The following is a 26,140-nucleotide window of genomic DNA, read 5'->3' as shown; positions in this document are numbered from 1 at the left end:
CCCTCTTGGGCATGTAGTTCACCAGAGCTTCACAGGTTGCCACTGGAGTCCTCTTCTACACCGCCATGATAAGATCACGGAGCTGGTGGATATTAAAGACCTTCTGTTTGAGGATGCCCCGCAGATGCTCAATAGGGTTTAAGTCTGGAGACATGCTTGGCCAGTCCATCACCTTTACCCTCAGCTTCTTTAGCAAGGTAGTGGTCATCTTGGAGGTGTGTTTGGGGTCGTTATCATGTTGGAATACTGCCCAGAGGCCCAGTCTCTGAAGGGAGGGGATCATGCTCTGCTCCAGTTTGCCATAGTACATGTTGGCATTCAAAGTTCCCTCAAAAGACTGTAGATCCCCAGTGCCAGCAGCACCCCCACCACCATTCTTGACTGTAGGCAAGACACACTTTTCTTTGTACTCTTGACCTGGTTGCCGCCACACACGCTTGACACCATCTGATCCAAATAAGTTTATCTTGGTCTCATCAGACCACAGGACATGGTTCCAGTATTCCATGTCCTTAGTCTGCTTATCTTCAGAAAACTGTGGGCTTTCTTATGCATCATCTTTGGAAGAGGTTTCCTTCTGGGATAACAACCATGCAGACCAATTTGATGTAGTGTGTGGCATATGGTCTGAGCACTGACAGGCTGACCCTCCACCCTTTCAAACTCTGCAGCAATGCTGGCAGCACTCATACGTCTATTTCCCAAAGACAACCTCTGGATATGACGCTGAGCATGTGCACTCAACTTCTTTGGTCAACCATGGAGAGGTCTGTTCTGAGTGGAACCTGTCTTGTTAAACCACTGTATGGTCTTGGCCACCATGCTGCAGATCAGTTTCAGTGTCTTGGCAATCTTCTTATAGCCTAGGCCATCTTTATGTAGAGCAACAATTCTTTTTTTTTTTCAGATAGTCATGGAGTCTCTTCTATGAGGTGCCATGTTGAACTTCCAGTGACCAGTATGAGAGAGTGAGAGCGATAACACCAAATTTAACATACCTGTTCCCCATTCACACCTGAGACCTTGTAACACTAATGAGTCACATGACACCAGGAAAGGGGGAAAATGGCTAATTGGGCCCAATTTGGACATTTTCATTTAGGGGTGTATTCACTTTTGTTGTCATCGGTTTAGACATGAATGGCTGTATGTTGAGTTACTTTGAGGGGACAGCAAATTTACACTGTTATACAAGCTGTACACTCCCCGCTTTACATTGTAGCAAAGTGTCATTTCTTCAGTGTTGTCACATGAAAAGATATAATAAAATATTTATAAAAAATATGAGGGGTGTACTCACTTTTGTGAGATACTGGATATATACACACACATATGGATATACTCATATACACATTCACCTGAAATTTCTCTTAGTCTCCCTGTGTGCAATGCCTCAATTATCCTATATTCTAGCTGAGATTATTTGAGTGCAGAGACCAATAATGTGCAATAACCCAGAGCAGCCAGAGCCCAGATCATCTTGCAGCCGTTTCATATCATCCGTAATGATTGAAGTGGTTGCTATGGGTTACTGAACATCATTGCTTTTTGCACCAAGCTGTTAAATATCTTAGTGTTATTGCTGGCCTTTAGGGTAGATTTGTTCCATCTCTGTGGAAGGATACTGGAAAGATTAAGTTTACATTCAGCAGCTCCTAAATCTATGCTTTTCATACTGTGGTTAATATATAAATGTAATAGGGACTGTTACGGGGACCCTTACAGGGTGAGGCTCTCATTGGAAAGTGGAAATGTGCTATAATGACCTTGCAACTACTGTCTTATCAGTGGGCTGCACATCCCTCAATATGGCTGGCAGTACCAACTTTGCCAACTAGCTTCACATGTGCACTGCACCATTACTATGCAGTGAGGCTGGAGGCTGTTATTTAAAATAGGCGATGGGGGAGGCAGGGGCTTGTTGGCATTTATTAGTTAGGGTCAGAGGTATGAGGGGCTGCGTGAATTGTGATAGGAAGAAGGATAGCTGGAAATATTGTTCTGTATGGGTGTATACCAAGAGTACATGTGAGTTTACTGGTCACTGAAGTTATACAGAAGCCTCCAAAAGGATCCTTGTAGGAACATGCAGAAAGAGTAAAATGACGAATGTGCCAATCCACTAGTAAGTGTTTAGAAAAGATTTTATTAGTTAGCAGTCAACAAAATTTTCCAACACGTTTCATCAACGCCAGAAAATGATGAAGCTAAAATAGAGTAAAATCTGTGAAGTATTTAGGTAGGGCCACAATGCACTAGTTCCAGCTACCAGTAATTATTGGGGTAGAATTAATATGTTTGTTGTCTGTCTCTTTTGTAAAGAGTACCTGTCACCCTCTGTTCCTACAATTTGCATTAAGGAAGCTATAAGGCAAATATTTTGCATGATAAAAGTGATCATAAACATACGTTTTGGTTTGTATACTTCAAGATGTTTCATTTAGCCTGTTAGCAGCATTTATTTTCAGTTGGATTTGCTCCTAGCTAAAGCGGTAATAAAGCACTTGTTGATCTGCAAGCAAGCGTCCTTGGCATTAGGGAACCATTGTAGAGAAACCAATCTTGGTTACACACAAATGAGATCATTTTAATGTAGACACTGCTGACACTGCATGTTACCATCTTCAAAGACTTGATTCTATGTATAGTTTATCAGTGTATATGAGCAGGAGGGTGACTTTGTTTGCTCATCGCAGATGCAGGCTGTGCATCCAGCATTATTATACTGTCCACTCCCTTAGGATTGACAAAAGGAGATCAGCATTGGCACCCTTCACATTTCTCCTCTGTTGCTGCATCTATTATGTTTTTTTTTCAATGGAGTTCACTTATACTGGTTCTTTGAGAAAGAAAACTAAACTTTTCCTCCACAAAACTGTTCAGATAAAATTTTAGTTTAGTACACACGGGTCGAATGTCGGGGACACTAGCCGGTTCAATTAAAAAAGGCTGACATTCGGTTTGTGTGTATGGCAGCCGGCTCGGCCAACTTCTGTTGGAGGAGCATGCTGAAAAACCAGCAGCCAATGCTGTAAGCACTGACTGTAGTGTTATCGCTGGGGGGGTTGCCGTCCCCTTGTCAGAACACAACAGTGTGGCAAATGTGCAGAGAGCGAGCTTTTCATGCATAGCAGCCCTTTGAAAAGTGGTCAGCAGTGGATCAGTTTTCAGGGGCCGTGAGGAGGCCTCCTGAAAGGGCTGTGAACCACCCCATCACAAATGGGTGTATTGCCTGTGGTTGAAGAAATGCCCAATACACTTTATTTGGGTTACTTTTGTCCTACCCACCAAATGCGACATACAATTTTTTTTTTCCATTGCCCTGGGCAGCTGCATGTCATTTATTAGGTAGATGGTTGGGTGCAAAAAATCGAGGCTCAACCAGCTTTCTGTGTGGACAAGCCCTGACACTGGACGGGTTGAGGAAGCAGAGAATGTGTTCAGGACACAGATGGTCTGCACCTTCCAGTCTCAGACCTGCTTTTACACATTATTGTTTGACATACCGGATTCAGAAACATAAGCTATATTATGAGCTTATAAAGAAAAAAAGCAGGTAAACCCTCCTGTTAGAGATGTAATGTGTAATAAAGGAAAAGTAAAGTTTTTCAACATCCAGTCTGTGTCCAGATCTGCTGCTGCTCCAGTGACTCTGGCTCCTTGCAGGGAATTGTGGGGCTTCTTCTACGCACAGTTTGCCTATGCATTTTTAACATCACAGCTGTTTAAGGTACTCGCCTGCCAGCCTCACAACTCAACAGCGTTTAGCCAGGGAGCTGTGGTAACATATGGTCATGGGTTAGTTCTCAGAATTATAATACCATGGATGACGGAACTGGATGTCCCTTAACTCATCCATTTCATTCAGGGTGGGGGGGATATCCAGGTCCATGTGCTGGTATCCACCAGAGATAGAACTCGTTTCAGTCTGCTGAGCAATTCTCCTTGTATGAGAAACTTGCTTCTTTTCAGCAGTGTGAGGGTTAAATTGGACCGATGGTAAAACAAAGAACCCTCCACTGACTAAAGATATGAATAATATTTAGATTCTGGTTTGCCTCAGTATGTAATACATCAACAGAACATAGAGCCTTTGAAATGAAAAAATCAATGTATTGGAGAGAACTGCAGGTAGAAACATTTCTCGTTGGCCCTAAAGATTCTTTTACACTTACGGCAATTCAGCGGCTGACAGGCGTTCAAGAGGCGCAACTGCCACCTTCTGACACCGATTTTACATTGGGGGACTGCACCACAACCTACAATGTGGCCAACTGATCTCAATGGGCAAATTTGACAGGCAGTGCCCAAGGTAAAAATGTCATAGCCACAAAGCAAATGCTTGTGTACAGCCCCGTCAGGCTCAGCCACCTGTTTTACTGCCCCAGCTTTCCATGTGACCAGTCTGCGCTCTAATTCATCCTAAAGGTGTTCTATGGGGTTGAGGTCAGGGCTCTCTGCAGGCCAGTCAAGTTCCTCTACTCCAAACTCGCTCATCCATGTCTTTGTGGACCTTGCTTTGTTCACTGGTCCAAATCATTTGGTGGATAGGGGATTATGGTGTGGGGTTGTTGAGTTTGGCCCCTTAGTTCCAGTAAAGGGAACCCTTAAGGCATCAGCATACAAAGAAATTTTGGACAATTTCATGCTCCTAACTTTGTAAGAAAAGTTTGGTGTTGGGCCTTTCTTTTCCAACATGACTGCCCACCAGTGCACAAAGCAAGATCCATAAAGACATGAATGAGCGAGTTTGGGGTGGAGGAACTTGACTGGCCTGAACTCAAACTGATAGAACACCTTTGGGATGAATTAGAGCAGAGATTGCGAGCCAGGCATTCTTGTCCAACATCAGTGCCTGACCTCAGAAATGCGCTTCTGGAAGAGTGGCCAAACATTGCCATAGACACACTCCTAAACCTTGTGGACAGCCTTCCCAAAAGAGTTGAAGCTGGTATAGCTGCAAAGGGTGGACCAACTCAATATTGAACCCTACGGACTAAGACTGGAATGCCATTAAAGTTCATGTGAGTAGAAAGGCTGGTGTCCCTATACTTTTGGTAATATAATGTACAGTATCTCACAAAAGTGAGTACACCCTTCACATTTTTGTAAATATTTTACTATATCTTTTTATGTGACAGCACTGAAGAAATGACACTTTGCTACAATCTAAAGTAGTAAGTGTACAGCCTGTACAACAGTGTAAATTTGCTGTCCCCCTCAAAATAACTCAACACACATCCTTTAATGTCTAAACTGCTGGCAACAAAAGTGAGTACACCCCCAAGTGAAAATGTACAAATTGGGCCCAATCAGCCATTTTACCTACCCGGTGTCATGTGACTCGTTAGTGTTGCAAGGTCTCCGGTGTGACTAGGAAGCAGGTGTGTTAAATTTGGTGTTATCGCTCTTACTCTCTCATACTGGTCACTGGAAGTTCAATATGGCTCCTCATGGCAAAGAACTCTCTGAGGATCTGAAAAAAAAAATTGTTGCTCTACATAAAGATGGCCTAGGCTATAAGAAGATTGCCAAGACCCTGAAACTGAGCTGCTGCACAGTGGACAAGACCATACAATGGTTTAACAGGACAGGTTCCACTCAGAACAGGCCTCGTCATGGTTGACCAAAGGAGTTTAGTGCATGTGCTCAGCGTCATATCCAGAGGTTGTCTTTGGGAAATTGACATATGAGTGCTGCCAACATTGCTGCAGAGGTTAAAGGGGTGGGGGGTCAGCCTGTCAGTGCTCAGACCAAACGCCGCACACTGCATCAAATTGGTCTGCATGGCTGTCATCCCAGAAGGAAGTCTCTTCTAAAGATGATGCACAAGAAAGCCCTCAAACAGTTTGCTGAAGACAAGCAGACTAAAGACATGGATTACTGGAACCATGTCCTGTGGACTTATGAGATAAAGATAAAACTTTTTGGTTCAGATTGTGTCAAGCATGTGTGGCAGCAACCAGGTGAGGAATACAAAGACAAGTGCGTCTTGCCTACAGTCAAGCATGGTGGTGGGAGTGTCATGGTCAGGGGCTGATGAGTGCTGCTGGCACTGGGGAGCTACAGTTCATTGAGGGAACCATGAATGCCAACATGTACTGTGACATACTGAAGCAGAGCATGATCCCCTCCCTTCAGAGACTGGGCCACAGGGCAGTATTCCAACATGACAACGACCCCAAACACACCTCCAAGACGACCACTGCCTTGCTAAAGAAGCTGAGGGTAAAGGTGATGGACTGGCCAAGCATGTCTCCAGACCTAAACCCTATTGAGCATCTGTGGGGCATCCTCAAACAAAAGGTGGAGGAGCGCAAGGTTTCTAACATCCCCTGGCTCCGTGATGTCATCATGGAGGAGTGGAAGAGGAATCCAGTGGCAACCTGTGAAGCTCTGGTGAACTCCATGCCCAAGAAGGTTAGGCAGCGCTGGAAAATAATGGAGGTCACATAAATATTGACACTTTGGGCCCAATTTGGACATTTTTACTTAGGGGTGTACTCACTTTTGTTGCCACTGGTTTAGACATTAATGGCTGTGTGTTGAGATATGTTGAGGGGACAGCAAATTTACACTGTTATTCAAGCTGTAAACTCACTACTTTACATTATGGCAAAGTGCCATTTCTTCAGTGTTGTCACATGAAAAGATATAATAAAATATTTACAAAAATGTGAGAGGTGTACTCACTTTTGTGAGATACTGTATATAGAAGCAAGCACATTGAATGGTTTGGCTTAACGTCAGCATTGGTATACTGTACAGCCATTAAGATAGAACTTTAGAGTTGGACTCCAGCCAGATACAGTATACAGACACAAATGTATGCAGCTTAATTAATATTTCTATAAATATATTGTCAAATATGAACAGTTGAAAATGGAGGCTCGGAAACGCTTGCCACTATCCTCAATTAGTAAACGTAATCTTCAAAAAATGAAAATTCTTCTGGGTTTTTTTTTTTGTACTTTTTGAGGCATTCCCCTAGTCTGGATACCCTGCTTCTATATTCAGAAAATCAACAGTTTCTTTCTTTGGCCATCCTCTGACCCCTGTGTTGAGATTAGGGCTCTATAAGAACCTACGGGGCAGGGGGAATTGGAATTACCTGACCTCCGTAAATATTATTTGTCAGGCCAAATGGTTTTTGAACATAGGTTGCTAATGGGGGGGATGATGCTGATGCTGCCATAGTTTTGGAGGCCACTCTTATAGGATCCCATGAAGGAATGAAAAGTTTGATTTTTGGGGGGCTCTAGACCCATTATGCTACTGGCTCCATGAAAACAACTATGAAGGCATGGGGCAGGTTCACAAGATTCTTTAGGGCACAGGGACTAAAGTTTCTCCCTACTCTCCTCAGCAGTCGCTCTGGGACTCTTAAAGTGTGGTATTTGTTGGGTGCACCTTTATGAAGCTTTGTAAAATCTCAAACCTCCAGTGATACCAGCATACTGATAACATTTTCCCGAGATGTTCCCCCAGATGACAGAGCCCTCGTTACACGACGCGTGATTTCCTTCTAAATTTTCTACAAGCCTCTGCCTGTCTGGGTTGTTTTCTTGCTGCTGTTTTTGTTTTCTGCTAGCTATTTAATTGTAATTAAACTCCTGCTGTCGATAAGGGAGCGTGCGTTGAAGGAAAACAATATCACTTTTCAAGGCGCAGCGAGATAAAGCCAAATGGTGCATTCCTCATCCTGGCTCAATGTGATGCCACTGGCATATCTCCCCACAGTTACTGCATGCCTCTTATTGCATTATCTGTGTGAGTGTTATTTAGGGACAGAAGAATCAGTGTGCACTGGGAAATTAGGAGAAATAGGTGGCCAGGGTTGACATTCGGAAGCTGACTTTAATCTTTGTGGTGTCAGAGACTGTACCGCCCTAAGGTCAGGTAGTGTAGCTACCCTGTTAGCATTTATTTCACCACATTAAAATAAAGATATCATAGAAAAAAAAGTATACTGTAGGTTTGATTGGTGTTTAGAATGTAATGGGACACATAGAATATGATGTGGCATTTGGAGGATGTTAGTGTTTGGTCTAATTTTAAGAAAAATTCCAAACCTAACCTTTTTTTTTGTTCATTATTTCTGTCATCTACCTAACAAAATGTCTTTACTGTGAGATCCTGATCATCTGTACTGGTATGTCACATGTTTTGCTACTTCCAACTTGTTAGAACATTAAATTAAATCTGTCAGCCATTATAAATGTTTGGGTCCTGCCCAACAGCAGACACCACAAGGTGACTACTATTATCATTGTTAGCCAGAAAAGATTATTTCATGCACCCCCCTAGTCTGGTCCTTGTTTCATTTCTGAATAAGGGCCTGACTTTACTGACTTTAGTGTAAGCCCCACCCATTCATCATTATAGGTGCCATATTGCCACTCAGTGGATTTCATTGGGTATTAAACAGCGAGAGCTGTGCTTCCTAGTTTTAGGAAGTCTGAGCTTTTGTGACAGGGTGTGCTTGCTACCCATAGCAGAAAAGGTTTTCAAACTAACTAAAGTAATACCACACACATTATAGTGAATTTACTAGAAGCAAGTTCACTTTGCAAAGACTACCCATTACCCAATATGTACAAAATATGAAAAAGAAAAAAAAAAAAAACAGCACGTTTGCTTGTGCATGATTGAATGATGGATGTCAGCAGAACTTCCCCTTATTTACTAAGCTCTGGAGCAACTGCACTTGCAAAGTGCACAGTCTATTTGCCTTTAGTTAATTCACCCCTTTGTGTGTTGGTTTTACCCCTTCTTGCCCACTCTACGCATATACACTATATTATCAATAGTATTGGGACGCCTTCCTTTACACGCACATGAACTTTAATGGCATCCCAGTCTTAGTCTGTAGGGTTCAATATTAAGTTGTGTGTTGTAAACCTCTGCGCTATGTGTATGGGATCAAGGGATATACAGCTGTCAAATGAATAACAATAAAATATATAAAAATAAATGTGTATAGGTTGCTGCAGCCCTGAATTGTGTTCCCACCACAACGTGACAGGATAAAAGTGTAAAATAGGGTTGTACAGCCTAAATCACATATAAAACCAGGGCCGGACTGGCCTACCGGGATATTGGGACATTTCCCGGTAGGCCGACTGCCCTGGGGCCGCTTTGAGAGCAGCAGCACTCAGAGGGCCCGCCCGCAAGTTCAGGCCGCCCGCCCACCATTCACGCAAGTTCCGTTCCGCAGCTGTGTGACTGGGGGAGTGGCCTGGCCACCGTTGTCTGCTCGCTAAGGGGAGGCTGGCTGAGTGAGCAGTGTCACTGCAGACTGCCTATCCTCTCGTCTCCGCCCATTGCTTCAGCGAGAGAAGCTGAAGGTGCCGGTGGAAGCAGAAAGTCAGCTGACGCTGATGACCAATAGAGTGAGGAGGAGGAGCTTTGCTCTCTGCTGGGAGACCCGCCACACGTCAGAAGAAGCATCCCTGCAGGGCAGCACGTGTGAAGAGGCACTGAGGCTGAATCGACTGACAAAGTAAGTACAGTAATCAGCAGTGCAATTGATCCCATCCTCCATCACCACTGCCCCCTGCTGATTTCACCACCCCCACAGATCTTATCCCTGATAGGATGGGGGGGGCAGCAGTGGTGGTGGGGAGGATGGAACCCCCCATCACCACTGCCACTAATCTCCCCTCACCACTATAGCTGCCACTGATCCCACTCCCCTCACCACCACCCCTGCCACTGATCCCACCCCCCTCACCACCACCACCACTGATCCCACCCCCCTCACCACCACCCCTGCTGCCACTCATCCCTCCCCCCTCATCACTACCACCATCGCTGTCACCGATACTATGGATCAACCGATTGTCGGCAAAGCCGATAAAAATGACAGCAATCAAAACAGCCAAACTTGGCGTTTTAAATGCTTTTAAAGAGGAAGTAAGCCCTCATAAAAAAATGAGAAAAAAAAAACCTGTAAAGACAAAGGCATAATGAGCTAGTATGCATTGCATACTAGCTCATTATGAAATACTTACCTTAAAAACGAAGCCCCCGCAGTGTCGCCTGCTCAGTGACAGGACAGCCGACATGTTCGGCTGTCCTGCTTCCTTGTTCGCATCCTCCGGCCATCTGATTGGCCGGAGGCGCGATTACATCACTCCTGCACATGCATGCGGGAGCCGCCGTTCATGGTATAGGGCTCTGAAGGAACAGCACGGCTGGCCGTTCCTTCAGAGCGCAGGCGCGGATGACGTCATCGGCTGCATGCACTGTAAATATCTCCTAAATGGTGCATGTTTAGGAGATATTGATAGGACCTATAGGTAAGCCTTACACCCACTTTAAGTGCAGAGGAGGGGTTTGGGGTCTTTTAGACCCCCAGATCCCTCCACAAGAGTACCTGTCAAGTAAAAAATATATATATATATATATATATATATATATATATATATATATATATATATATATATTTTAAATGTACGAAAATATCGGGCCATATCGACCGATACCGATACGCGAAGACCAAAATATCGGTATCGGCAATGAAAAAACTATTTTTATCGATCCCTACTGTACACTTCATAAATAGTTGCCATTGTTTTCATAAAATAGTGTTTTCATCGTTTTTTTATATATATTTTATTATCTAAATACTGATGATCCTCTCACAGCTACTTATAGTCTCTTCCAGGGGTGTATGTGACAGGGTGACAATGCAGGAGCACAATTAGGCAAAGAGGACAGAAGTGTCTGAACAAGGACTTTCATGATAGGATCACCAGGGATTGTTTTAATGAAAGCTGAAGATTTAAAACAACTGTTGAATTTACATTAATGTGTTAAAGCTTATATGAGATTTTGGGTAGACACAGGGCATCTAGCTGCAGTGCTTTCCAATGGGCATTTTAGTGCAGGTTTCTGTGCTTCTCTTTGCAATGCAGGCAGGGTGTGGCCAGAACAGGCAGGCTGGGGAGAAAAGCGCTACATGATGCTGGATGTCTTCCAGCCAGGGAATGAGTCTGGCTCTATTTGACTTGCTGCAGCTTCCAATGTACATTTTCAGAGACTCACAGAGCAATTGCAGTACAGGAGAGAAGCCTCTACAAATGTGCAAGACTGAAGGAATTCGGCTTTAAGTCCCACAATGCACTAGTAACTGTCAAGCCCATGTGCGCTGTGCCAGTTATGACACAGGCCGTGCTATACTTGTCAAGAAGCGGGTCATATGTGTGGTCATACGGTTCACTGACTATAGGTGGGAAGTATTTTTTAAAAACCACAGACAGAACCTGAATGATAATGAGGTTTTATTCCTACAGCCAAACGAGGTCAAGTGAGGCAAGCTGTCAGACACTGAAGAAAGTGATCAAAATAAGTAAGAAATTGTATAGGTTAAAACTGTAATATGTGTTATCCTTAGTTCATCACCTAAAACTCACACAGTGCTGAAGTTAAAATATAAAATTATTTCAACAAAAAGGATTAAATAAAAATTACCCCTTGCAGGATTTAATTTAGTAAAGGAACAGCGTTGTCACCCTGTCAAAGAATGTGAAAAAAATGACAGATATAATGGCAGGATCAACGGGTAATAAAGGGAGACTGAAAGGGCAGTACACATGCTGTGTCCACGATACTTTGCTTTTGCTTTTGCTTTGATGCAGCATTTTCATTTTGGGGTGCAGAGTTTGACCAGTGGGCGTGGCACTGCCTCAAACTTGCCCATTGAGATCAGGACCTCACTGCTGTAATGTAAAATTGCTGTTTGGATATAATACTAATTATAATAATAAAAAAAAAAGACAGGCAGCAGTAGCAACTCCTAAATGCCCACCAGCTTCTTCTCTATCACCCTTTGAAAAGTGATCTACTGCAGATTGCTTTTCAGAGAGTGGTAAGCATAGCCAACTGCTGATCCTGCCAGTACCCTTAGTTTCCTTTAGTTTCCTGACCACGCTAAACACGGTAGCAAATCAGTGGTCAGACTACATCTCTCATCTGCTAAATTGGAGGGGCTTTTAAACTAGGAGACGGGGGGGAGGGCTCAGAAGTAGAATCAGTCAGGAGGGAGCAGAGGACTGAAGGCAGTTGTAGGGTCAGCAGCGACATTAGGTCAACAACATCAATTGGCGGGTCTGTGCGGGAAAACAGCAGACCAAACAGGAATAAACATAACCGCCAATCACGTTTAACTTCCGTAAAACTAAGAGGGGTATATGCTAATGCCAGGAGCCTAGCTAATAAGATGGATGAGTTGGACATGTTAGTACATGAGGAGGACATAGACCTTGTGGGAATAACAGAAACTTGGTTCGACCCCTCACATGACTGGCTGGCAAATATCCAAGGGTATTCTGTGTACCGGAAGGACAGGGTAGGAAAAAGAGGGGGAGGGGTATGTCTCTATGTCAAGAACAATATAAAGGTGCTAGAAAGGAGTGACATTACGGATGGGATGAGCATGGATTTAGAATCTGTGTGGGTTGAACTCGATAGGGAAGAAGATAAGGGAAAAGTAGTTGTGGGGGTTTGCTATAGGCCACCTAACCAAGGGGAGGAGGTAGAGCTGGAATTTTTAGCACTAATAGGTAAAGCGGCAAAACTGGGATCAGTCATCATATTGGGGGACTTCAATTATCCCGACATTGACTGGGAAGAGGGGACTGCACACTCGCATAAGGCCCGTCTATTCACGGAAACCTTACAGGATAACTACATGTCACAGTTGGTGGATTCCCCTACTAGAGAGAATGCAATCCTGGATCTATTGATCACTAATGACCCAGACATAATCTCGGAGGTAGGAGTCCAGGACAATCTGGGCTCTAGCGATCACAGGATGATCACATTTAGTATAAATAACAATATAAAAAGGCAAGTGGGGAACATAAGAACCCTAAACTTCAGAAGGGCAGACTTTCCAAAATTGTACTCAATGATGGAAAGGGTAAACTGGGACCAAACCCTGGGATCCCTGACCACTGAGGAAAAATGGGAATGCTTTAGGAACATATTAAGCAAAGGCATCTTGCAGTGCATTCCTATGGGGAATAAATTTAGAAGAGACAAAGCCAAACCTGGCTGGCTAAACCGTAGCGTTAAAAAACTTATTAGGGGAAAAAAATTGGCCTTCAAGAAATATAAATCAGAGGGCACAGTATCGGCCTTCCAGCAATACAAGGAGGAAAATAAGAAGTGTAAACACGAAATCAAGATGGCTAAAATCAACTTTGAGAGACAAATAGCGGAGGATAGTAAAAAAAACCCAAAGAAATTCTTTAAATATATCAACAGCAAAAAAACTAGGGCAGAGCATATTGCACACATAATTAACGATGATGGGAGGATGGTTACAGAGGACACTGAAAAAGCAACCGTGCTGAATGCTTTTTTCTCGTCAGTCTTTACGCAGGAAAAGGAGGGGTACACTGACCATGACTGTATGGTTAGTAGTAATACACAGGACTTGCCACTATGGCTAACAGAGGGGGAAATCAGGGAAAGACTGGATAAACTTAACACAAACAAATCACCAGGCCCGGATGGCGTACATCCGAGAGTGCTCAAGGAACTCAGTATGGTTATATCTAGACCACTGTTCCTAATCTTTGCTGACAGTATTAGGACAGGAGATGTACCAGGGGATTGGAGGAAGGCTAACGTGATTCCGATATTCAAAAAGGGCCAGAGACATATCCCGGGAAATTATAGGCCTGTCAGTTTGACATCAATAGTATGTAAACTTCTGGAGGGGATGATAAGGGACTGTATCGTAGAGTATGCTAAAGACAACAACATCATCAGTAGTAACCAACACGGGTTTACAAATGGGCGTTCTTGTCAAACCAATCTCTTAGCATTCTACGAGGAAGTGAGCTGTGAGCTAGATAGGGGCAGACCAGTGGATGTGGTGTACTTGGATTTCGCTAAGGCGTTTGATACAGTTTCCCACAAGCGCTTAATTTATAAAATAAGGTCTGCAGGTATCGACAGCAGGGTTTGCTCTTGGATACGGAACTGGCTAAAAGGCCGTGTCCAAAGGGTGGTAATAAACAGCGCATACTCAGACTGGGCTGAGGTAGTAAGCGGGGTGCCCCAGTCCTCAGTCCTGGGACCAACCTTGTTCAATTTATTCATAAACAGCATTGAGGACGGGATCAGTAGTTCGTTATCAATTTTTGCAGATGACACAAAATTGGCCAGGGCAATAACTGCACAGCATGAAGCAGATATCCTACAGAATGACCTGGACAAAATTACGAAGTGGGCAACGACATGGCAAATGAGGTTTAATGTGGAGAAGTGTAAGGTTTTGCACTTGGGGACCAAAAACATAAAAACACAATACATGTTAGGAGGGGAACCCTTGGGGGACTCAAAAATGGAGAAAGATCTGGGAGTCTTGGTTGATGATAGATTAGGCAACAGCATGCAATGCCAAGCGGCAGCTTCCAAAGCCAACAGAATATTAGCATGCATAAAGAAAGGGATGTATTCCAGAGATAAGACTATAATCCTTCCACTTTATAAAACTCTGGTCCGACCGCATCTGGAGTATTCTGTCCAGTTCTGGTCACCAGTCCTCAGGAGGGATGTGTTGGAGCTGGAGAGAGTCCAGAGAAGGGCAACTAAACTAATTAGGGGATTGGAGGACCTTACCTATGAAGAGCGGCTGCAATCGCTCGATTTATTTTCCCTGGAGAAGAGACGTCTGAGAGGGGACATGATAGCAATTTATAAATATCTTAATGGGGATCTCAGCTTAGAAAAAAAGCTGTTCATTCGAAGGAATTGCATGAGGACTCGAGGACATACAATGCGATTAGAGGAGAAGCGTTTTAACCTCAGGCAACGTGGGGGGTTCTTTACTGTTAGGGCTACAAGATTGTGGAATTGTCTACCACAAGAGGTGGTTTCTGCGGGTAGTATGGTGACTTTCAAAAGACTCTTAGACTTACATCTCAAGGATCAGGAGATAAAGGGCTATGTTAGATGATTACAGTCACACACACCTACACAGGTTGAACTGGATGGACTATTGTCTTTATTCAACCTCACCTACTATGTAAATGTACCCTGAATTTATACCATGCACCCTTACATGTACCCAGTGAAGGGACTGGCATCAGGTGATACACAGAGATGAAACAAATCCTCCTACATAAGTTGTACCTGTTTATTTGCAGTCTTCTCGTCTTTATATCCATTCAAAATGCTGGATTTAAAAGCTGGTTTGAGAGTTCAGAAAAAAGGGGGTGCAGAGCTGATGTAACACCCTGCACAGCTCAGTGAGGAGAGCTCTGGCAGTTGATTGGATGGAAGAGACACACCCCCTTTCACACAGCTCACAGAAACAGAGCTGGGGCTGTCACTCTGCTGGAGGTCCCTCCCCTGTCATATATTTTCTCTTGGTGTCAAAAAACTTATTAGAAGTGATTCATGATAATAGCAGAGGAACAAAGCAGCAGGCAGAAATGATAAGTAGGGGTCAGCTTCTAACCTCAGCTTGTTCAATTAAGCTTTGGCAATTTTACCGCTTAGGACCGCCCCACGTACATATACTGTGACGGTGAGGCTCTTAAGCGCAAATTCACGTACCTGTGAGTCGTCATCTTCTTCGGCTCTGGGGCGTGCGCCAATCAGCCACCCGCGGGAACCCGGGGATTATTCATAGAAAGGCAGAACAGTGGTCTGCCTATGTAAACAATGCAGGCCGCCATTCTGCCAGAGAGGAAAATGGAGAGCTCGTGTTTATGCGAAGCAGAAACACAGATCTCTTTTTTCCTTTAGTCAAAGCACATCCCGCTACAGTTAGAAAGCACTCATAGGGAACACATTTACAGTGGGATTGCCCCTAGTGAAAACCCCTTCCCTGCTAGTGTAATTTATGCAGAAAATGAATCGTGTTTATTTGTTTAATGCACTTTTACTAGGGCAGCGCTGTAGTTATTGACATCACCACCAAAAGAAAGCTCTATTTTTGGGAAAAAAGGACATCAATTTTATTTGAGTACAGTGTCGCACAACCACTCAATTGTCAGTTAAAGCAATGCAGTGTCATATCCCAAAATGTGGCCTGGTGAGGAAGGGGGTAAAACCTTCCAGAGCTGAAGTGGTTAAAGGATGCGTTGCCGCTGCACAGCATTCCCGTGGCCATCCTGTGATCCACATTATGAAAGTGGCGACTGGTGGTCAGCATTATAGGACTGGCAACTGGATGCCTCCTATCTAAACATGCTCAACCCCCCCCACCACAGAGGTGATCGGAACTGAGACCCAAGGCCACGTGACCACTAAATTAGAATAAATTCAAGCTATTTGCCTGAATTGTGGTGCTCTGTTAACGGCGAATATATATCACATTTTTGTAAATATTTTATTATATCTTTTCATGTGACAACACTGAAGAAATGACACTTTGCTATAATGCTGTAAAGTAGTGAGTGTACAGCTTGTATAACAGTGTAAATTTGATGTCACCTCAAAATAACTCAACACACAGCCATTAATGTCTAAACCGCTGGCAACAAAAGTGAGTACACCCCTAAGTAAAAATGTCTAAATTGGGCCCAAAGTGTCAATATTTTGCGTGGCTATCATTATTTTCCAGCACTACCTTAACCCTTTTGGGCATGGAGTTCACTAGAGCTTCACAGGTTGCCACTGGAGTCCTCTTCTACTCCTCCATGATGACATTACAGAGCTGGTGGATGTTGGAGACCTTGTGCTCCTCCACCTTCCATTTGAGGATGCTCCACAGATGCTCAATAGGGTTTAGGTCTGGAGACATGCTTGGCCAGTCCATTACCTTTACCCTCAGTTTCATTAGCAAGGCAGTGGTCATCTTGGTGATGTGTTTGGGGTCGTTATCATGTTGGAATACTGCCCTGTGGCCCAGTCTCTGAAGGGAGGGAACCATGCTCTGCTTCAGTATGTCACAGTACATGTTGGCATTCATAGTTCCCTCAATGAACTGTAGCTCCCCAGTGCTGGCAGCACTCATGCAGCCCCAGACCATAACACTCCCACCACCATGCTTGACTGTAGTCAAGACACACTTGTCTTTGTAAGTCTCACATGGTTGCCGCCACACACGCTTGACACCATCTGAACCAAATAAGTTTATCTTGGTCTCATCAGACCACAGGACATGGTTCCAGTAATCCTTGTCCTTAGTCTGCTTGTCTTCAGCCAACTGTTTGAGAGCTTTCTTGTGCATCATCTTTAGAAGAGGCTTCCTTCTGGGCCATGCAGACCAATTTGATGCAGTGTGAGGCATATGGTCTGAGCACTGACAGACTGACCCCCCACCCCTTCAACCTCTGCAGCAATGCTGGCAGCACTCATACGTCTATTTCCCAAAGACAACCTCTGTATATGACGCTGAGTCCCTGCACTGAACTTCTTTAGTCGACCATGGCGAGGCCTGTTCTAAGTGGAACCTGCCTCTTTAAACCGCTGTATGGTCTTGGCCACCATGCTGCAGCTCAGTTTCAAGGTCTTGGCAATTTTCTTATAGCCTAGGCCATCTTTATGTAGAGCAACAATTCTTTTTTTATCAGATCCTCTGAGTTCTTTGCCATGAGGTACCATGTTGAACTTTCAGTGACCAGTATGAGAGAGTGAGAGCGATAACACCAAATTTAACTCACATGCTCCCCATTCACGCCTGAGACCTTGTAACACTAATGAGTCACATGACACCGGGGAGGGAAAATGGCTAATTGAGCTCATTTGGACATTTTTACTTAAGGGTTTGTACTCCCTTTTGTTGCCAGCGGTTTAGACATTAATGGCTGTGTGTTGAGTTATTATGCGGGGACAGCAAATTTTCCCTTGTTATACAAGCTGTACACTCCCTACTTTAAACTGTAGCAAGGTGTAATTTCGTCAGTGTTGTCACATGAAAAGATAAAATAAAATATTTACAGAAATGTGAGGGGTGTACTCACTTTTGTGAGATACTGTATATAAAAGTGTTTTGCCTGAAACAATCTAGCAGCCTACTTTTTCAGAACAGACTTCACAAATGCTTTAAGCTTTTCTGTCAGTCAGCTCGATGAAGCAGATGATCAGAGCTCAGATATGTAGGAGACATGCAGGCAATTCATGCAGGCTGCACACTGCGATTGCTGCACATGACATATTTTTGCTTTGCATCTTTCTCTGAAGTCTGCTTTATTGTGCGCCATTGCGCGATTTCTATTTTACTTTTCAAATCTAAATATTAAGTTGGGTTGTATGTGCTTAGTAAAACCAGAATCATCATCCAGAACAAGGTTTATACAGTAACTAGGGGCTGCTAGGGGTTGGATGTAAATATTAATTGCTCTTCCTTTTGTAAGGAGGAAAAAGTGTTGATGTTGATGTGTGTTATCCGGTAGAAAACCACTTGAATCCTTCATGTTCAGCTCTGGCTATTGATCTGTCCTAGACCAGGAATATGATTCTGTGAGAAAGGGGATTGATGAGAGAAAGTGTTTTAGCAGAACGTGACAGACAGCGAGGAACTGCGATTTTAGCGTCATAGTTTCACCCTCCAGCGAGATTAGAAAACTGGAAAAATATGTGACAAATACTGGAGGCTTCATGAGCACAAATCTAACACCACGTAGACTGTAATTGCCTGAGAGCCACCGCAGATATGTCCAGATGGTGAACAGGCCGACACTCTGCATCCACACATCACGCAGGACCCTGCACTGATGAATAACCTTTACTATCACAGCAACAGCCTGTAACTATTGCGGAAGCAGGTATCCACACTGGCCATAGCAACCAATCAGACCTCTCACATTATTTTGGAGTGTAGAATAAACCTAAACTTCAGGCAGATATAATTGATGCACATTAATTCAGTTCTGTATTTGATAATACATCACTACATGTATTTGATTTAATGCAAGCAGTGTAAATGCCTAATAGGACTTGATTTCAACCCCTTGTACAGCAAAGCTCAGACTACGAGATGGCGAAGCAGCACAAGAGGCCAACAGGTAGTTGTGCTGCAGTGCTCCCATGCTAACAAAGAACATTCTGAAAGGAGGAGAGAGAAGAGAAGCTCATTAGTGGCTGCTTCACCTTTCACTGTCTAGTTGCAGGGACAGGGACCTGGAAGTGTTACTGAACTGCAACAGAAAAAAATCAAAGAAAGCTCTCCTGTCCTACCAGACAGGTCAGAAATCGAAATCATTTGATAGATAAAACATCTCCCATATATGTTTTTTTTTTTTTTTCTTTTATCTGCATATTTAGAGGTTTGCCTGGAGTACAGCATTTAAGATAACCTGTCACCTTTCTGATCTACAGTGCCTTGCGAAAGTATTCGGCCCCCTTGAACTTTGCGACCTTTTGCCAGATTTCAGGCTTCAAACATAAAGATATAAAACTGTAATTTTTTGTGAAGAATCAACAACAAGTGGGACGCAATCATGAAGTGGAACTAAATTTATTGGATATTTCGAACTTTTTTAACAAATAAAAAACTGAAAAATTGGGCGTGCAAAATTATTCAGCCCCCTTAAGTTAATACTTTGTACTGTAGCACCACCTTTTGCTGCGATTACAGCTGTAAGTCGCTTGGGGTATGTCTCTATCAGTTTTGCACATCGAGAGACTGAAATTTTTGCCCATTCCTCCTTGCAAAACAGCTCAAGCTCAGTGAGGTTGGATGGAGAGCATTTGTGAACAGCGGTTTTCAGTTCTTTCCACAGATTCTTGATTGGATTCAGGTCTAGACTTTGACTTGGCCATTCTAACACCTGGATATGTTTATTTGTGAACCATTCCATTGTAGATTTTGCTTTATGTTTTCGATCATGGTCTTGTTGGAAGACAAATCTCCGTCCCAGTCTCAGGTCTTTTGCAGACTCCATCAGGTTTTCTTCCAGAATGGTCCTGTATTTGGCTCCATCCATCTTCCCATCAATTTTAACCATCTTCCCTGTCTCTGCTGAAGAAAAGCCGGCCCAAACCATGATGCTGCCACCACCATGTTTGACAGTGGGGATGGTGTGTTCAGGGTGATGAGCTGTGTTGCTTTTACGCCAAACATAACGTTTTGCATTGTTGCCAAAAAGTTCGATTTTGGTTTCATCTGACCAGAGCACCTTCTTCCACATGTTTGGTGTGTCTCCCAGGTGGCTTGTGGCAAACTTTAAATTACACTTTTTATGGATATCTTTAAGAAATGGCTTTCTTCTTGCCACTCTTTCATAAAGGCCAGATTTGTGCAGTATACGACTGATTGTTGTCCTATGGACAGAGTCTCCCACCTCAGCTGTAGATCTCTGAAGATCATCCAGAGTGATCATGGGCCTCTTGGCTGCATCTCTGATCAGTCTTCTCCTTGTATGAGCTGAAATTTTAGAGGGACGGCCAGGTCTTCGTAGATTTGCAGTGGTCTGATACTCCTTCCATTTCAATATTATCGCTTGCACAGTGCTCCTTGGGATGTTTAAAGCTTGGGAAATCTTTTTGTATCCAAATCCGGCTTTAAACTTCTCCACAACAGTATCTCGGACCTGCCTGGTGTGTTCCTTGTTCTTCATGATGCTCTCTGCGCTTTAAACGGACCTCTGAGACTATCACAGTGCAGGTGCATTTATACGGAGACTTGATTACACACAGGTGGATTCTATTTATCATCATTAGTCATTTAGGTCAACATTGGATCATTCAGAGATCCTCACTGAACTTCTGGAGAGAGTTTCCTGCACTGAAAGTAAAGGGGCTGAATCATTTTGCATGCCCAATTTTTCAGTTTTTTATTTGTTAACAACGTTTGAAATATCCAATAAATTTTGTTCCGCTTCATGATTGTGTCCCACTTGTTGTTAATTCTTCACAAAAAATTACAGTTTTATATCTTTATGTTTGAAGCCTGAAATGTGGCAAAAGGTTGCAAAGTTCAAGGGGGCCGAATACTTTCGCAGGGCACTGTATCTAAGCTGGTACGGAAAATATATCCTGTTAACAAATAAAACAAGTTTAAATGAAAATAATTCACATGGCTGCCTTTTGTTCCCACTGCTGGGTGCCACCATCTTGGACAGCTGTGTGAGGAAATCCAGCAACCCTACCCTCATTCCGCAATCCAATCACAATGCAGCAAGAGGCAGCCAATGTGTTGTCATTAGACTTTGGGATAGTGGAGGGTCAGGTAGAACTCCTTGTTAGAGCTGAATATACAGCATGAGCCTGCAATATGGGAGGGGGTCTCGGGCACAGGAGAGGAGCTCTTGATATGTAGAATATTTCCTATCTGTCTATATTTAGGAAGTTGCATTAGTTTTATAACACAGTAGTACATAACACCATTTCCTTTCCAATCAGGCTGACTGCACCTCCATCTTTATACAGAATAAAGCCTTTCTTTAATGGTGGAAGCTGATTACTATCAAGCACTGCAGAACCCAGGAAAATGGTTTTCTTCCTATTTAATGAAATCATAAGCACATCTCTAATATTAAAAAGCTAGCTAAATCTGCCTTGCTGAAAGAAATAAAAGTATAAAACATCTTTTTCAAGGCATAGAGCAGATTTACAACACAGTCATCATATACAGACAATGATCTGCTTAGTAAAAAAAATAAAAAAATACATGGCTTTAAAAGATCAGACACATGTTTAGCACCTTCAGATGACTTTACTGCATGTAAAGCTTTCCTTCAACTTTTACTGAATGCAGCGTAAGGTTGGGTAATGTATCACCCAAATAATATTTCAGTCATAGGCAACGTCTGGTGGAGTGATACTGCTGAATCTTATATTTCACACAAAGTGGTGTCACCTGAAAGTTAGGTTGGTTTATATCAGCTCTGTCACTTTTTTTTTTTTTATCTATTTCTTATTTTAGAATTATTAACATCATCACTGGGCCTCTATGCTTCTCTATGCAGACAAATAATGGCAAGTGGGAGGGGCTAGTAGAGTGCTATACATAGCTTCCTGAAAGCATCACAGCACCCGGCCTCAGTACTCCTCTTAAGAACCCTCAGCCCTAATGCAAGCAGTGGGCTACTTCCTGGCAGGACTTGTGCAAATATAAAAATTCCTTGAGGGCTGGGTTTCAGCCTGTAGGAGTGAATGTTTCTAGTCATTCACACATAGGCCAGCCTAGATATTGACCATATGTGATGCTGAGCCTCCATGATTGAAAGAACTGAAATCCAACAAATGAAAGGGTTGGGCAGTCAGGCTGTGGAAAAAGCTGGATAATGCTGGATGTTGTTCAGCCAGGAAATGAGGTGGGCTCTATCTGACTTGCTGCATCTCTCAGTGTGCAATGAAATCAGAGTAAGCACAGCAGAGGAGCCAATACAACTGTGCAAGACTGAAAGGAAGGTTCAGCTGCTCTGCTGTCGGCACCACCACCCTTTAATCTATTGCAGATTAACCCGTTCAGCAACCCGGCTCTTTAAGAGTTCTAAAAGCTGGGAGGCGGAGGTGGGCATTCAGGTCATGTAACTGCTGTGATTGGCTGTCTGATTGGAAAGCTCCTGATCGCAAGTATGCATCCGGAGCTTACTGATCCTCAGCAGCTACCACACAGGTAGCGTGCTCTCAGTTGTTTTAACAGGGCCACATATATGTGCACGGCTGGAGTCAAGAGGATAAAATAACTCATGATGAACCTATCATGAAGGTCCTTGTTCAAGAATCAGTTCCACATAACCGGTTCCTGACAGCTCCATAGCCAAAAGATGGCTACAGTGTGATCATCCACTTCTGGGAGGGCATCCATGGATGTCCTCCCAGAACCATCCCCCCTTGCCCCACCCTGGGGGGGCGCAACTTGCGTGCTCTTTGATCAGCTGTGTCCTTCGGATACAGCTGATCACAGATAGTGGTAAATGGCCAAACACAGTGGCCCTTTACCATGCGATAAGCTGTGTCCAATCACAGCTGATCATTTTATAACAAACTTGCCAGGAACTGGCATTTCTGACAGCAGACATTTACACTGATATCAGTACCCTGCAGGGGCTTAACTACAGGGGTTGCAGGGGTTGCAATTGCAACTGGGCCCCATGCTCCAGGGGGCCTGTGCATCTCCCCTGTACACCTGGAAAGGAGGGGCGGCGGGGGCAGCATGTAGAGACATCACTGTCCCATTTTCCTCCTGTAGCTGCAGGAGGAAAAGGGAGGAGATTGGTTCCTCTGTATGCTGCCCCCGCCACTCCTCCTATCCAGTTCACTTGTATGCGCTCTGTGTGCTCCCCTGGTCCCCCCCCCCCCCTCCGCACTGTGCTCCCTTCCCTCTCCTGCCGGCTCCTGCAGGGGATGTGTCACAATAGAGAACCAGGAAGGGGTCAGTAAATATGTAATTTACCAGCTCCTTCCTTTTCTGAATGGACAAAGTCATAGTCAGTGACATTGTAAAAAAATAAATAAATAAAATGAGAAAAAATAATACAATTAAAATACCAAAAAATAAAAACTACTGACACCAGTGGGTGAACTTCCAGGATCACAAAGGTCACACTTGCAACTGGGCCCTGGCATTCCACCACCATGTGGAGGCCCCAAGATGGCAGGAAGGGGGCCCACTGCAGAACTTGTGAAAGGGTCCCGCTGCGGGACCGTAATAGAGGTCCCCGCAATCATTGGGAAGAACTGGGCCAGGGGTCCATGGTTTCTTGCATCGGGGCCCTGAAGGTTCTAGTTATGCCTCTGGTACCCTGATTATCATCAGTGCAGCCTATTAGTGCCACCTATCAGTGCCCACCAGTGCCTCCTCCCAGTGCCCATCAATGTAGCCTCATCAGTGAAGGAGAAAAGTTACTTATTTACAAAATTGTATAGCAGAAAGTAAGAAAAGTTTTTTTTCCCCAAAAATGTTCAGTCTTTTTTGTTTAGCAAAAGATAAAAAAAAAAAACAGTGGTTATTAAATACCACCAAAAGAAAGCTCTATCTGTCTCAAAAAAATGATCACAAGTTAGGTACAGAGTTGCATGACCACGCAATTGTCATTCAAAGTGTGACAATGCTGAAAACCACTGTCACCCCCTGTTCCATGACGGCAAAATTGTAAAATTGTGAATTCTTACCATTCACTGTCAGGGTGATCTCCCTCTCACCAGCGCCCACCCGAGGAACCACAGCACGGCACACATATTTCCCAGCATCCTCCTGACGCACGTTTTTCAGAGTCAAGGAGTTTTCATTACTTAACACCTGTGATACAAAAAAAGTTACCTTTCAGATTTATTTATCTAGAGTTCAGATCTGCAGTAAATAACATTTGGTAAATCCAGGAATGTACCCTTTGCACTGTAATCACTATACTTTGTGCTGCCTTATTAAGTGACTCTGCAGAGTGCAGTTCACCTCTAAATTGTTAGCATGATATAACCTGACATGAATTTCTGAGAAATCACATTTATTTGTGTAAATAAAAGCTGTTTAAATTCCTCACACAGTCCAACACATTTGCAAGATTTAGGAAAACTGCAACCTGAAAAAGTCCACACCTTCATAGTATGTCAATGGCATGAGTAGGAATGGAAAAGCACCACTCCCTTTGACTCTAAAAGCCCACTTTTATTTTTGATAGATGGAAGAAAGGTTAGAATTACCATCAAGTTGTTATCTCTGTTTGTGTCCCGACTAGAGGGACCTTCCATCACATTTTGGTTATGATAGTTATCAACAGAACAGGAAATTAAGAACAATTTTCCAAAGGGCAAATGCATAAAAAAAACAACAAACCATTTAAGCTCTGTCCAATCTATAAAAAAAAAAAAAAAAAAATATATATATATATATATATATATATATATATACGTAGCTGAAGCAGGACAGATAGACACACAACTAGTCTGGGTTTCTGGTTTAATAAGTCAGTGGCCCATGCATTGGTAGCCCTCTTAGGCCTCTATAGAATATTTTTTACAATATAACCCAGACCAATAAATAGGGCTGAATATTTTACTGACAGAGCTGATAAAATCACTTGATATGGTTTATACTGAAATAGTCACTCTGTGTATAAGACATCCAAATTAGAGTTTCAGGAAGTTGCCAGGAGTGATGTCACCATGTCCTACAATACAATTGTTCACTTTACCCAGGCACTATTTAAATAAATCAACATCTGTGGTCATCTATGCAGATAAACATCAACGCTACACAGTATGTACATACCACTCCAGATCCACGCTTCATCCAGACAATGGTCAGCGACGGATTACCAGTCCATGCACAGTGAAAGGTGGCTTCAGATCCAAGGTCCACAGTAACGGATTCTGGTTCTGATGTCATCCTAGGTCCAACTGGAGTAATCAGCAACAGTGAGACACTTTAAGATATTTTGGAACACAGTGTGTTGTTGGTGGAATGGATATTTTGTTATATATTACAAATGAATACAATGTAGCACAAAAACTACAAAGATGAATTTGCAGTGCTGGTATAGAAGTGGCGGGAGCCTATTTATTAACAGGGGAAATTCTCATTATTTATATTTTATTTGAGGGAATGGACAATGTGCCCTTTTTGGCAAACCAGTGAAGATGAAAATGGTCGGTTCCTTTTGCTTGGGGTGATCTGGCTCCCTTGCCCCCTTCTCCCAAGCTGCTTTAAGACACTCACCTTCTTCCTGTTTATCAGGTTTTGTCATCTGATGGTCCTTCATCATCTGGACAACAGTAAATTGGTCATTTGTTGGATAAGGTAGCTGACAGTTATTCTCCTTCCTGGTATGTTTTGGTGGGCCACTCATACTCTGCCTACTTTCCTGTGACTCAGATAGTGCACGTTGTAGCCTTTGTACAAGTTTGCTAATGCCATATGAATTGTGTGCATCAGTGCATGGACATGCCTGTCAGTGGATATTAATGCCTTTGCAAATGTCAGCACACTTAGCGAATGGCCATTCAACTTTCAGTGGGGCACCAGACTGCAAATGTTTGATTGACTACTTTCCAGTGCACTTTGGCTAAGGAGCAATTTTGGTTTGTCTTCAGTGATTCTGATCTTATCTGACCTGGTGCAAAGGGAACTCCATTTGTCCTAATCTTTGCATTCAATTTGTTTCAGCTCTCTATGTTGGTGTAGACACTCGGCTGGTTAGGTACTCGGCTTGACCCCAAATAATCACCCGTTCACATCATTATATGTTGGAAACCCTCTGGCTGACCTCAACCCTTCTTTTCTAGA

General features: G+C 43.3%; 1 protein-coding gene across 4 annotated transcripts in view; it reads right to left on the bottom strand.

The window, feature by feature from the left end:
- Window positions 1–26,140, bottom strand: part of KIRREL3 (kirre like nephrin family adhesion molecule 3) — a 1,274,477-nt gene that overhangs the window by 139,146 nt on the left and 1,109,191 nt on the right. For all 4 annotated transcript variants that reach the window (XM_082273094.1, XM_082273096.1, XM_082273097.1 and 1 more), the window contains 2 exons: window positions 25,127–25,254; window positions 24,031–24,157 (listed from right to left, as the gene is read on the bottom strand). In XM_082273094.1, the coding sequence (XP_082129220.1) occupies window positions 24,031–24,157; window positions 25,127–25,254 (255 nt within the window). The remainder of the gene's footprint in view (window positions 1–24,030; window positions 24,158–25,126; window positions 25,255–26,140) is intronic.

Source organism: Pelophylax lessonae (assembly GCF_965119305.1).
Source record: "Pelophylax lessonae genome assembly, chromosome: 12".
Classification (NCBI taxonomy): domain Eukaryota; kingdom Metazoa; phylum Chordata; class Amphibia; order Anura; family Ranidae; genus Pelophylax; species Pelophylax lessonae.
Note: the sequence above shows the minus strand (reverse complement) of the source record. Positions and strands in the feature narration are given on the sequence as shown.